At 39.1% G+C, this 14,286-nt stretch overlaps 1 protein-coding gene across 1 annotated transcript in view; it reads right to left on the reverse strand.

Moving 5' to 3' along the window:
• eif2ak4 (eukaryotic translation initiation factor 2 alpha kinase 4) overlaps nt 1-14,286 on the reverse strand; it is a 173,704-nt gene that overhangs the window by 11,571 nt on the left and 147,847 nt on the right. Inside the window, exons 34-37 of the mRNA XM_039742281.1 lie at nt 12,598-12,656; nt 5,303-5,400; nt 3,692-3,751; nt 275-319 (exon numbers count right to left, since the gene is read on the reverse strand). Of these exons, the coding sequence (XP_039598215.1) occupies nt 275-319; nt 3,692-3,751; nt 5,303-5,400; nt 12,598-12,656 (262 nt within the window). The remainder of the gene's footprint in view (nt 1-274; nt 320-3,691; nt 3,752-5,302; nt 5,401-12,597; nt 12,657-14,286) is intronic.

Genomic DNA, 14,286 nt, shown 5'->3' on the forward strand with positions numbered 1-14,286 from the left:
TCTTTGTAGTAATATGAAGACCCAAAGTGTAGCCTTCCTAGCATCCCCTCCCTTGAGTTACACTTCATGCATCAAGTCACTATACAACCTAACAGCCCGTTAGATTTCTTGATTGCTGCTGTACACTGCATGGATGTACAAAAATACAAATCGAAATATAGGGGACTGTGCACAAATTCAGCATTGTGGTAAACCGGGCGACTGTGTACACTTTTTATCATATCATTGAATTTAATGAATGTATACATTAGCTTTGAGCAAAATAATATCTTACCTCAAGAGAAAAGAAGTTTATTAACAATTCCTTTGGCAAATCAACCTGCAAAGTGACAACAGAGAGGTACTTAGTGAATCAAGTCCCGCACACATTTTCCCCTTTAATTAATTAAGACACACATTTCACATTGAGGTTCACTGGTGGTTTTCTTCTGTAAAGTGAAGGGCACTTTGTGACATGCATTATGTAAATGAAAGTCCAACTTAATGCCATGGTGGTACTGTTGGCAGGGGTCGAGCACAAAAGCCTTGCCTCCACCAGGACACTGCATGGCTGGGCACACAGACTCTTTTCATCAAAACCTCTGGACTGTGGAGTGAGGTGTAGTTCAGCTGTTCAGGGTTTGCACAGTAAGTGAAGGTGCTCAGGTGTTACTTCTGTATCACGGTAAGACAGAGAGTCATAAAAGCTGTGCCATGCACAAAATCAAATAACATTTAAAAGTAAGCAAGCAGCAATTCGACTGGCTGTTTGATCAGAAGAGCCTCCATTAATCATTTCAGAGTCAATGAGTCTACTCAGCTTGAAGATGCCAAAAACTGCTCTTCGGTTGATTTCCAAAATCCATAAAATACTCTTGCAGTGGAAAAATGGCACAGACTGTGGAAACACTCATTCTTCAGCACATCATTCTGTGACTGTCATGATAACAATTAGATTCCACATTTTATTCGTCGCTGAGCTGTAATTTGTTCCGTAAACAAAGAAAGGATTGCCAAGCTAAACACATTTAGTCAGGCAAAAATAGCCAAGTAGAACAGGCAGCTTATTGTCTTTCCTATTTAAAAAGACAGCGAATCAGCAGCTCAGAAACCATGCAAAAACTTCCTTCCTTTTTGTCTGAAACATAAACCGGCCTTCATGGGAAGTGGCAAATCACACAATTACTGCATGTTAAGTGACTTGGCGGCTCTCTGCATTTCCTCTCTGTTCTGCCATTATTTTATTCTTTCTTAGTTAAAAAAATAAAATGAATTGTGTGGAAAGCAGCAATAATGCTGTGAAGGTTATAAATGAAGGCTTGGGATTCAAAAAATGGCTGAAAGTTACAAGGGTCTCGGTTCAAGCTCAGGCATGGACTGACCTGCAGCAGGTGCCCTTTATACACTTAAGTTATTTGGTGGGGATTTGGTGAAAATGTGCCAATTTACTCCGTCAATTAAAACATTTTTGTTTCAAGTATCTGCCACAGTATGCGTCATTAGTGGTACAAATGGTTCTTGGCTGTGTTGTGCCCAGTGCTCACAACAAAAAAAAAAAAAGACTTTTTCAGTGGAAGGTTTTTTTTTTTTTGTTTTGTTTTTTAATATCAAAATCGGAATGAAAATAAGGGCTGAGATTGCTGTTGAACTCACGGCATCAGCTCCGTCAGGCAGCATGCTATTAGCTGTCACAAAAAAGGGTGAGCATGGCTGAAGGTTGGCATGCAGTCGCTAAATTTGACAGTTCCCACAAATATCAGCCATGTAAACTGATGTTGTCTGGCTGTGCAATCAAAAACGGCAGTCAGGAAGTCTGATGTACCCCACAACTAGAAATCATGTAATGTGACTTGAGTTTTAAATGTGACTTGCCAAACTAATTGGCAAGAGATAAAGAGTACGGGTAAGGACTGCTACTTTTTTCTGATTTATACAGTATAAATGACACTGATTTTGGTGTAGCTAGGAAGCTTGTGAAATCTGTAGATGACACTAAAATTGGAGGAATGGCAGACCCTAAGGAGGCAGCAAAAACAGCTCAGAAAGACTTGGAGAAGCTTTAGAACTGGATGAACACTTGAAAAATTGAGTTTAATGTAGAAAAGTGCAAAGTGCTTCATGCATTCAAGAGGCACATTAATTATAAATCCAACATGGGAGACACTGAGCTGCAGGAAGCAGCGTCTGAAAAAGGATTTAGGCATTTATGTTATGACTTTCTCATTGACTAAACCAGTGTTTCTCACCCTTTATGGCTTCAGGACCCAGTTTTACCTTTTTAACCACTTCCGCACAAGGTGTTCCGTCGGCAGGACACTGCCATATTTCAAAGTTGTAATAAGCCCACAAGTCAATCCAAAGCAGCAGTGGCACTTTTATATACCCTTCTTTCAAATAAACCACAAGCCTACCCATTTCCTGCTGTCTTTGTTTAGTACAGTATATAATATGCATATGTATATGCTGAAGCTAGCAGTGCGTCTCAGCTGAGTGTACCTGCTTTGATCAGATACCCTCCTGCACTGAGGCACACACGGTGAAGGGCTCACTACCGTTAAATGATGCATGGCTCTCTGTGACTGGTCATGCAGACTGCGCTTCACTGCTGTGCATAAAAGCTAGGAAATAAATTGTGGATGCTGCAGATCAACATTACACATCTTTATGCCCAAGCGTCTGTGAGAATGCAAGGAGACTGTTTGGTTGAAATGCCTTCTTAATAAAAAAAATAATAAAAGAAAATACTTGGTTGTAGAAGTTGTAGAAAAGTTACAGAATGCTAGTAATATAGAATATGAAGACCTTCACCCTCAGTCCTGACTTTATTGAGAGTGTATAGAATGTTCTATGTTTTTAATAAATTCAATAAAAGATCAAAAACAAAAAACATCTGAGAACACTAGGTTTGCTGAATGCGTTTGGTTAGTAAGTATTGCTCAGTGTAACTTTATGGTGTTGCAGTGTTACATGGGTTCAGTTATCATACCTGGACTCTGCCTGCTGCATGTTCTCGCCATGTTAGTTACCTGAGCAGTGTGCTCTTCCAGTTTCAGCCTCTTAGTGTATCGGTGAAGTACTGTTGCATTACACCCTCTCACAGCTTCACACAGGGAAACCCACCCTCTCCACCATTTGAGTGTACCAGAGTTTGACACGCATATAAAAATGTGCTGTTTTGGTGTAGGTGTGTGTCCTGTCCACGGCTGCCAGGAAGGCATTGCCCTTGGCCTTTTGTGGTGAATTCTTAGAATGTATTTCTTTGCTGTGCTTCACACTCTACTACAACTGGAGTCCTCAAAATTAGATGAGCTTATAGCTCTCCTGCAAAATGTCTAGTAACATTTGTTCAAAGCATTTTCGTTTCTAATTGCACTTTTCAGGAATTTGGCAAATAGTTTTCTTCCTTACCTCCCCAACATTTATAATTATCATAAAAGGCAGGAGCATTTCAATATCCACGATGTAATTATCATACTAAGTAAATAAATAAACGCCAGAAAGTTAGTAATAGATCTAAATAAGTGCCCTGTAATCAGAAATCGGCTCCTCAGTTTCCCCGGACTTTCTCAAGTAAACCTTTTTTTACTTATAAATGCCCCTGATATGATGAACGGCAGGCCAAAGCATTTTATGGGTATAGTACAGGACTTTAATTTCTCAACCAAATTATTTGACTTTATTTATATATAAAAAAAAAAAAGCAAGCACTCACCGCTAAAACTTCAATGTTGTTTTGTAAATGAGATGCCAGATTTTGCAATCTGGATTGAATCTACAAGTAGAAGATAAAAAAGAAAGCTTCAGATAAGCAGGTCATCGATTATGAAATCCTGTTCATCTAACACATCCCATATATCAACATGTTAACAAGTGGACCTCCTCAATATGACAAATTCATCTGCAGTAAGTACCTCATCTGTGTGGAGGTGGCTTAGTAGCAGAGCAGTGAGATGATGGGCATCAGTCTGGAGTCAGCAGGACATGTTTTAATAACACTATATTTTTCCTACCTATGTCATAATGTGCTTAACTACAAACTACTTGAAGAGGCTCCAAGGAGAAAGCAGTCATGCACAGTACACACCTGGTGGGTGTGGTCTCAGAGTCACACTTGACCAAACACATCCATGGTTTCTAATAGCAGTTCATGGATAATAATACAACACCATTTATTTTTGTATACCCCAAAATCACACAAGGAGTGCAGCAATGGGCTACATTTTTAGACAGCTCCTCAGCCTTGACTCTCCAAGAAGACAAGAAAAGTCCTTGTAGGGGAAAAAATGGAAGAAATATTGTGATAGGCCGTTCAAAAAAGACCCCTTTCTAGGTAGGATGGGCATTCAGTGGGTGTCGAAAAAGGGGGGTCAATACAATACACAGAACAGAACACAAGTACTCCTCAATACAATACAATAGTGCAATAGAAACATTACAAGTACAGAGTAGAATTCAACAGTAGATGATATCACATAATAGGATTCCTGTTTGTTCAGAGTCCTGGAGACCACGACCACCACACTGCCTAAAATAAGAAAGCTTGTAATCAAGATGGATTAAATAAGTAGGAGAATCTTAAGTTATACTGAGACATGTGGGTAAAGTTGTCATGACGGTGCTAGCACTGCCGTGTCAAAGCCCACAGACCTGGGTTCAGTTCCCTGCCCTATCTCAGTTATTGTTTTCTTCTCCCTCGATCTGTGAGGGTATTCTGTTATAGCTCATAAATGTGCTGTTTGAGTTTAACAAGCAACAGAAAAATGTGATCATGCCCTGTTGTGGGCTAAGTACTCAGTCTCCCTCTGTCCTGCAGAATTAATGTATTAACTTAATTCTGTCCTGCTCCTGCACCTGACGCTCCTGGGATAGGCCGACAGAAAATGGTGTTAGTTAATGGCATGGCTGTGTTAGAAATCCTACAAAAAAGTTGTTGCTTTTCTTTTGCATGCTGCTGAGAGATTCTCAGTTTTATTTCAAGACAGACCTAAACACAGTGTGATCAAGCTTCCTCCTTATTTGTTAAAATAAAACGGACTAGGACTTAGTGTTTGGTCTGCACGAGTCCAGTGTTGAAGGCCTATTTACTCTGTAGCTTCAGCGTTCAGTTGCTTCCATGCTGTAATTCTCTTGTACACTTGTAGTTTATAAATGCACAGACAGATATCATTGTCACACTTTTTAGTTTATTTGCATCTAATCAAGTCTGACCCAGTCTTGGGCTGGGTGTAGACTGTCTACATTTATTGAGCACTAGTTGGAGTGTTTTACAGCTTATGTCTATCAGGAGCTGGTCATGGGTTGTGAAGGAAATGAAAACAGTTACCTGAGTCTCATATCTTCGTCTTGTGCTAGCAGATACCTTCTCAGGAGGGATGACGTTCACATTGGGCAGTATATTACTCCCATGAGGCTCTGACAACCCTGGAAGAAATGCAGTTATAACCAAAAATCAGTTGCAAACATTTACTTATTTGGCCGCTGCCTTCATCCAAGGTGACATAGCATTTATGATACAGTTGGTTACATTTCTTTTGGTTTTTCAATTGGAGCACAAGTGACTTACTCAGGGTCACACAGTGTCAGTAGGGGGATTTGAACCCACAACCTAAAGTCCAAAGCCTTCAACAACAACAACATTCACCACTACACCACAATGCATGCAAAAAGGCTCTCTGTAATATTTAAGAAAATCATGTTACCCACTGGTGGACAAAATGGTGACACATTGACAGTTACCGTGTAGCTTGAATGTAAGACATGTGAAGGATAAAACTATGGTCCAGAGTCTGGTTCTTGGCCTGGTCACTATCTGTATCCTGTCAGTGTGGGTTGACTCAGTGTGCTCTGCTTTCCTCCAACATCACCAAGATGCATATTAAGTCAACAAAAAACTTGAATAAGGGATGGCATGTGTGCATGAGTTTGTCCTGCTGTCCTGTCCATGGCTGGTTCCTGCCCGTTACCGGTTCATGCCTTACAAAAATTGTGCCTGACCACAACCCTATGAGGCATTTAGCTCAATGCATAAAAGATGTCTGCTGGCTTGTACACACACATTTACAGCAGCACAGTACAGGCTGGCTTGAATTACTACCTTCTTCAGTCCAAAAAAATTATTTTTTTGTTAATTAAAACAGTGTAACATTCAAAATAGACTAGGCAGATGCAAACAAATTATTGTCACTGTAAGTAGTGTGGTGAAATTCTTTTCCAGAAATGTTCTAAAGACGCCCAGTTAAAGATTCCTTAAGTATTAATTCAACACATCTATGGTAAAGTGCAAGTGAAATGTGACTTGAGCTTATGACTTGACTCATAACTTGAGCCACTCTGACTAGACTAAGCTTATACAGACATGGAGAAGAATTAACAGTTAGGACCAGTTAATGAAAGAAAGTCAGAAGCTTAAGGTAAACAACTTGTCACATGATCAAACCAATGTCATCTTTGATGTGAGGATGGAAGAAATCCTTTGTTCTATAATTAATATATAAAGAGATAGGTAGAATGCAAAGTGGACAGACTGACTTACTGACTCACTCTCTCCTGCTTAGTTAAAAAGTTGAAATTTGGCAGGATAGTACATAGGAAAACTAAAAACCCAAAATCTCAAAAACGATTTGAGTGATGTGATTTGATATTTGACGACTTTCCAGAAAAAAAGAACATTAGGGTGGACGGATGATGGATGACTAAAGAAGAGACAGGAAAAAGCAGACATAATAATGTCTACAGTCAGGTGCGAAACGTAAAGTGAATGTTCAGCGAAGCTTTAGGATGATACAAAGCTTAATAGTTAAAAAAGCACTATAAAGTACAAGTGCTGGTGGTGCCAGACACGGTGCTGCTTTGCTAGAAGCAAAAAAGGCAGAGAGAGAGGAACAGAAGTGGAAGTGAATTTTTGATCCAAGACAAGGGGGACAGATGGTGTAACTTTGAATGTAATGGGTCAGTTGCAGTGTACATGAGAGAGAACTGTAGTGGCTACAGATGAAGGCCAGACTATGCAGTTTGGTACTCAGAAAAGACAACCCTCATGGTCGAAGTGCTGTTGCAGTGGAACAAGATCAATACCAAGTTTAAATAAATCACTGCTAGTCTCTTGTTTGTTTTGTAGTTCTCCTTGGTTTGCTCAGCAGGACATCTAATTGTCTTTTAATGGCGAGGCGCTGGCAATTAACGTCTCAACCTCTCACAATTAGCGAGGTGCTGCTATGCATTCCTCTCAATTTAAGGAGACAGAGCACAGGGAAAAAGTATATTTTCACATAAGTGAGTGTCGCTCTTGTTATTGTAAATGTTATTCACGATAAGTGCCTGAAAAGGCCGTGAAGTCTATGAAAAGTATATAGCAAGTAATGATGACAAAAGGTAAACATTAGTAGAATCTTGTGGGAAGCTAAATTTTCTGTTTGCAGCTGAATGGTGGCCCTACCATCAGGGTCACCTGGGTGTGCACCCTGATATATGTGAAAAAAAGTAATGCAAGTGTTTCCCAAATTCAGCCCCCCTTCCCACACTCACGTGTCACTCCAGCCAAAAACTTTTTTTTTTTCTTAATAATTATTTAAGTAAATAAGTAAGTACCATTGATTAATTTTGTCAAACTATTAGGGGGGCCTAACATGACCTTAAGGGCAGACTTATTTATATTTTGCTTGTTGTTATTTGGTGGTGTTGCCTTTAGATTGCGTAATCCAAAACAAACATTTTAAAGCCACCTTCCACATTTTATTACAATATTTTTTGCTGGAATTCTGACTGATTGAGTCAAGTTCATGGGTCTCCTTGCCCAGACCTGCTTCTTCAGTTCAAACCACAGATTTTCCATGGGATTCAGGTCAGGGTTTTGTGATGGCCACTCCAATACTGTCATATTGTTGTCTGCAAGCCACTTTGGAAGACCCGCTTGGATTGACTGTCCTGTCGGAAGACCCGCCTGCACCCAAGTGTTAGCTTTCTAGCGGATGGCTTGAGGTGTTTCCTCAGAATCTCTAGATTATGCTCCTTCTTCATGATGCCAGCTACTTTGTGAAGTGCATCAGTCCGTTTACCATTAAAACATCTTCACAACTCCGATGCTGCCTTCCCTGTACGTCACTATTAGTATGATGTTCTTTAGATCAAGGCTCCATACATGCTGGTGATCGTAATCGGCAAACAGTTGAAATTTTGTTTCATCTGAGCAGAGAACACATTCCTCCAGATGGCTACGTCTTTGTCCTGGTGAGCAACTGCACTCTGTACTTTATGTTGATTTTGAACTAATGACTTCATCCTGTGTGTCCACCTTTCAGGCCATGACGATGAAGTGCTCTTTTAATGGTGGGTGATGACACTTTTGTTCCTGATACTTCCAACTCCTTCACCAGTTTCTTAGTTGTTATCTTGGAGTTACATTGAACATTTTGAAAAAAAACTTGTACATCCCTGGGAGTCAATTTGTGCCTCCTTCCTGAATGATGTAAATTCTGTATGGTCCCAGATTTGTATATTTTCATACAAGTGATTGTACAGTTGTACTAGCTACTTTGAACATTTTAGGGATGTTTCCTAAGGAGGAATTTGAATTGTGAATATTCATTGTTTTCCTGCTAGATCTTGGCTCAGTTGTTTTGATCTTCCCTTTGACTTGACCAATGGATTTTAACAGTAGGTCCTTATTTGCAGTCACAGGTTTCCTAACAAACTACTCATGAAAATTAGCAGCTCAGAAACTGTCCAAAGTAAAGACATCAATTCCTGGAGTCATCTATGCTGTTTAAAAAGACAGTCAACTTGGTCTATTAAAATTTTTTACTCAATGAAAATCGGACATAGATGTTAAAAGCTCAAAATCAGCTGTCTCTTGATCTTTATTTTGCAGGAAACCTTTAATAGAAATTATTTAGATATACTAATTGAACTAATATATGAATGGTTTGGTAATGTATGTACAGTTTGGGAATTTTGAGTTTGAGCATTTTTAGCCAAGGTGTTATGTAAACTTTTGGTCTCAACTGCAAGGTGTAAATATCTGAAATGTATTGGGCAGGAAAAAGATCTGCCAAACACTTAACTCCAGGAAAGCTCTGCAAGTGTCCTCAGCATCATTCTCATTGTTTTTATCTCCTTGTCTACACCTCCTAAGCCTCCATGCCATAATAAAGCTCCTCACACGGCTTCCACAAGGCTAGACCTTCAATAACAAAGAATCATTTATAGTAGTCACAGAGCAGCACTTCTTTGAAGGGTGGCACTCGTTTGTTGCCTCAACCTCCTTTAAACTGAACATCAAAGCTTTCCTTCCTTTTTCAAAAACACTTATTTTTTGGTGTCACTTTGTCTTATAAGATCAAGGTACAGGACAATGTGTGTCTTCTTTTTTTTTTTTTTAAACACAAACAGGTTAAGTGGCTTGCTCAGGGAACACAAAGAATCAGAGGTGGGAACTGAAGTGGCTGTGTGCCAGGTGCTATTAAGTCCAGTGCACTACACCTGGCATCTTAGCATCATATACTACAGAACAGATTACAAGGAGGAATCTTTGGGCTTGATTTTCTGTTTGTTTTTTGTCTCATAGGATAACTCAAATAAGAATGCTAGTACAGATGGTGTTGTCATTCTATTAGTTCTTTTTCTATAATGATTCAAGCACCTTCAATAGACTGGTGTTACCTTGTTGCTTCTGAAAATTGTGTCTTGGTTTGAGTTTACTCAGGCACTTTATAACCCGAAAATCGGGAGAACGCAAAGTGTCCTTTAAAAGGAAAATGGCATCTCCTCTGCTGCTGCAGTCAACTGCTGTGTCAAAGTTGATTTCCAGGGGGTGAAAGCAAGATTTTGCAGTAGAGGATATTGTTGTTTGCCTTTGAGTGAAATGAGTACAAGATAACATCAGGCACCCAGAATAACCCATTCATGAAGCATCACAAAGCTGTTTACTTTAATTATTACAAAGTTTGACCTGGTGTTTTTATAAGACTTTATTTCCTATGCTGTGGAATATTTTTTGTATAAATGTAAACAAAGTTTTAAAAGATACCAAGTACTTTAAATAAAAAGAACAGATACTTATTTTTATAGTGCTGGAAACTATGGGAATATACAGTATTTTTTATTTTTAAATAGATAAACATACCAAGTGCCTCTCCCTGGATATTACATCCTAAAAACAGTGATGAATAAAGCTTTGAAGGGAGGCAGAGTGTCAAGGGAGTGATGGGCTGGCTAGTTGACCAGGGTCACACACGAACATCTCAACGTTCCTCCTCTTAATGACCACGGCTTTCATAAGTTGATTATCATTTATTTATTTTTAATCCTTGTAGACCAGTGTTTAGTCTGCCTCTTGGTTTCCTCTGATAAATACAAGGAGCCTTCTGAACCTCATTAAATAATTCTTACTTTTTGTATCTGTTAATATACTCTCATTAACCTGAAACAGCAGTGTCATGAATTTGGTCATAAATTGTAAATGTTTTCTTCTTTTGTTACATTTTATTCATTTTTTTTTTTTGTATGTTATTTACATATTTAAGCATCGTTGGTTACTATAATGCCATTTTTGGGGGTCATACTACATGCATGTAGTGTCGAGGGGCACGGTCACATGTTTGGCATGCATGTTAAAAAGGTTGAGCTGAATACTCTGCAATTGTCTGCATTTTGTGTAACCTCCTTAGTGTTACATTTTTTTTCCAAAATAAATGTAAAACAAGTTGTGTTGTTTGGCTTGAAAAATTACATTTTTATTAAATCTCATCTTTCTACTGTAAAATGTGCAAAACAATAAAAGTACAAAGTCAGAAATAATGATGATAATATGAACAGGACACTGCACATGTGTGAGTGACACGAGTGTCACTTTTGGATTCCTAGACTCACTTTTGGTTTCACTGACCGCTTAAATTTCATTGCCTGAAGACACATTCACTTCATCATTGCTGCTGATGAGAGGCGCTTCTTACGAGCTGCCGTTATGAGGCTAGAAGACGTGTCTACACCGTTGCCCAAGGGCACACTTTATGCTGTACTGCGTATCTCGTCCTACCTGCAAGGCATAGTTCAGGAATGGTAATTTTTTGCAGAAATAAAAATGGTGCAACTGGTCAGTATTGATCAAACACTGTACACAGACATTAGAACAATGATCATGACTGCCAGTCTCTCATATTAGCTAGGACACTGAGTTTTTACATTTCACATTAAAACAGTTTTAAGTATTAAACACCATAATGGTTACTGAATGGTTGCTTATTATTTTTCAGCAGAAGCCTTTAGCCAAACTGATTCAGCAGAGAATCAAAGTGTATTACATACATTTGAGTGATCACTGGATCCGCACAAAGTTGAAGTCAGTTAAGTGGTGGCAGACCACGCAACATTCAAGTAGACCACTACGGTCAATGCCAAGACTGGAAGAAAGCTAGCAGATCAACAAGTGACAGGTGCTTGGCAGGTGATTGATTCAAAAAGAGGGGAGAGGAAGAAGGGACTGAGGAGGCCAAACTTTTCTTTGACAAAGTCTGTTTTTAAGAACTTCTATGGTTGGACTGCAGTTTTTCAAATTCTCACCTCTCCTGAAAGGGACGAGGCACAAACCATAAGCACATAACACTTGCTGTGCTCTGTGTTCACTGCTGTGTTGTTCATTAGTGTAGGTTTACCAACACAAGAAATATACCAAAACATCCAAACCTTTTCCCCAAAGCTCTTCTTGATTCAGGTCTAAATGCTATGACTTTCTCAAGGCAGCTTTAAACCCCTACACTGCAGCTAGTTCTGGGTTACATGTGGCTTTATTTTGCTTCAGAGCCTACAAGCTCGAACTTCTAATGGCTCCTAGTGTCCCTACATGCCTTCAGTTGCCTTTATAGCGTCAGGTCTTTTGGGAAGCTGTCATTTTGTTCTCTTAAAGAGACAACCGTAATTCGTGCACCAGCTGAACTCGCAGTTGAATTTGTTAACCTGGCCTTTTATTCCCAAGCTTGACATCATGCTACCACCTTTTGGTCAGGCGGTCTTGCCAGCCATCCGGATAGAGGTGGTTGTCTTGTATATGTTGTACTCCACACTGAGCACACAGTATACTTGAATAATTTTCATTATGTTGTGTTAATGGTGTTATTTTTACACAGCTCAAATGTAATTCAAAATTGTGATGTCCATTTAACCATCAAGCAGGGCACAGCATTCATACACATAACCAAAATATGCCCTCAATACTGTTACTGATAAAGAGTCTTTCATTAACAACAGAGTGGAGGGTCTGGAAGAATTGTGCAGTCAAGATCCTTTTAGCATCTTTGGGCTTTTGAATTCTTGTAATTTCACACTGAATCGGCAGAGCATGTTATGCAAACCATATAAATTTCACAATAAAGATTGTTTCCTTGGTTCATCTTCCAACTTTCCCAGTAACAAAAGTCAAACTGACACCTTGATTTAGTGGCAGCTGACATGGAACACATATTGTAGACATTAAAATGTAACATCCGAGTTCCTAAAATGTCTGTCGTGATCATCTAAAAATCACAAACAGGCCACATCGGTGGAAACATCCTTAGGCTAACAGAAATGGTATCACAAGTCAATGTAACCTTTCAATTGTGGTTCACCAGAGAACATTTCACTTACCAGAAGTCACAACAAGTGATCCTTTGGGGTTTTGAAGTGCAAAGCTTTCTGGGATTTCCCTGCAAAGACCAAAGAAATCACAAAGCAATTTAAATATATACATATTTTTAAATAAATTAGATTTGAGCACGGTAGACTCCTCATAATGTCTGGCCAAGTTCAGCTTGTATATTCATTTATGCTCTGATCCGTATAGCCACAGTTCTGAAATTGCTGCCAGGACCATTAATCAACTACAGATATTACTGGGAAAAGACTAGATAAGAGCACTGTGTAATGACAAATGAAAACGGTTTGCTGCAGGCCTTCAGAGACCAGAAGTAAGGCTGCCAAAGCCTTGGTTAGCTGGTCACTTATTGATCCAATTATGTCATCCTGTCATCTCTTAAATAGAGTAGAGGCTGTCTTTTCACTTCAGCATAAGGACTGGGCAGTCTATCACTGAATTCAACTGCCCACTTCTGTAAACAAGTACTTCCTGTTTAGTCTAAAATCCACTTCCTCTTAGTTTCTAAAATCCTGAAGTAAACAGTGAGCATTTGAAAAGCAGCTACTCTGTTTACCAGCATGTTGCCTACCATTTCAAGCACAATACAAAATTAAATTTGTAAGGCAAATGAAAATTGATTTAAGGTTTACATTAGTTGTTATGAACCCTGCCAAACACATTTTAAACCTCAGACTGGCTCAATATATTATTACAAAAAGGACCTGTTGCATATCCTAACCCAGAAATAATCTGGTCAAACAGAATGAAAAAGGTACTGAAATAAGGCTTTCTTTGCCAATAAACATATTTGCTATCAGTGTGTTTACCTGCACATACATAACCAGGTTAGATCCAGGACACCTCACATACCCAGAATGCATATATCTCAACGTTACACAATCTCTAATGAGACTGCTTAATGGTTTTAATATAAAACAACAGTAAATCAGGGATCTCAGCTTCAAGAGAGAAATGGAACAAGTGCAGAACCAAAACAATACTTTTAAAGCACTGGAGAAGTTTTTAAAAAATGTTGTTAATATACAGTTAAAAGTTTCTCTCGCACTTTCGTGGAGTTTGTGCCAAACACTAGTCTATCCCTGACCATCTCATCTTCGTTTGCATAAGCACAGTCCTTCACCCTCGAATATTTAGCGGCAGCGTGTCTATTGGATTGCTGCTGATAGACGGCCTTATATGGGTAGGCACTCAATTACGTGGGAGGCGTGACGATGAGGGACGCAACTCCGCCTCACACCACGACCGAGCTGCAGGCTGTGGCCGTATATATGTACGTAAGTAGGTTCCAGTAATGACCGTTACGAAATGAAACCTGCTTAACTTTTGTAAGTAAGCTGTAAGGAATGAGCCTGCCAAATTTCAGCCTTCTACCTACACGGGAAGTTGGAGAATTAGTGATGAGTCAGTCAGTCAGTGAGGGCTTTGCCTTTTATTAGTATAGATTCGATCATTTTCCTTAATAAATAAATGACCAAGTATGATATTTTTGTCTCATTTGTTTAACTGGTTTCTCTTTATCTACTTTTCAGACTTGAGTGAAAATCTGATGATGTTTTAGGTCATATTTATGCAGAAATACAGGGTGGGCCATTTATATGGATACACCTTAATAAAATGGGAATAGTCGGTGATATTAACTTCCTGTTTGTGGCACATTAGTATATGTGAGGGGGAAAACT

The sequence above is a fragment of the Polypterus senegalus genome, chromosome 18, assembly GCF_016835505.1.
Source record: "Polypterus senegalus isolate Bchr_013 chromosome 18, ASM1683550v1, whole genome shotgun sequence".
NCBI classification, from domain to species: Eukaryota; Metazoa; Chordata; class Cladistia; order Polypteriformes; family Polypteridae; genus Polypterus; species Polypterus senegalus.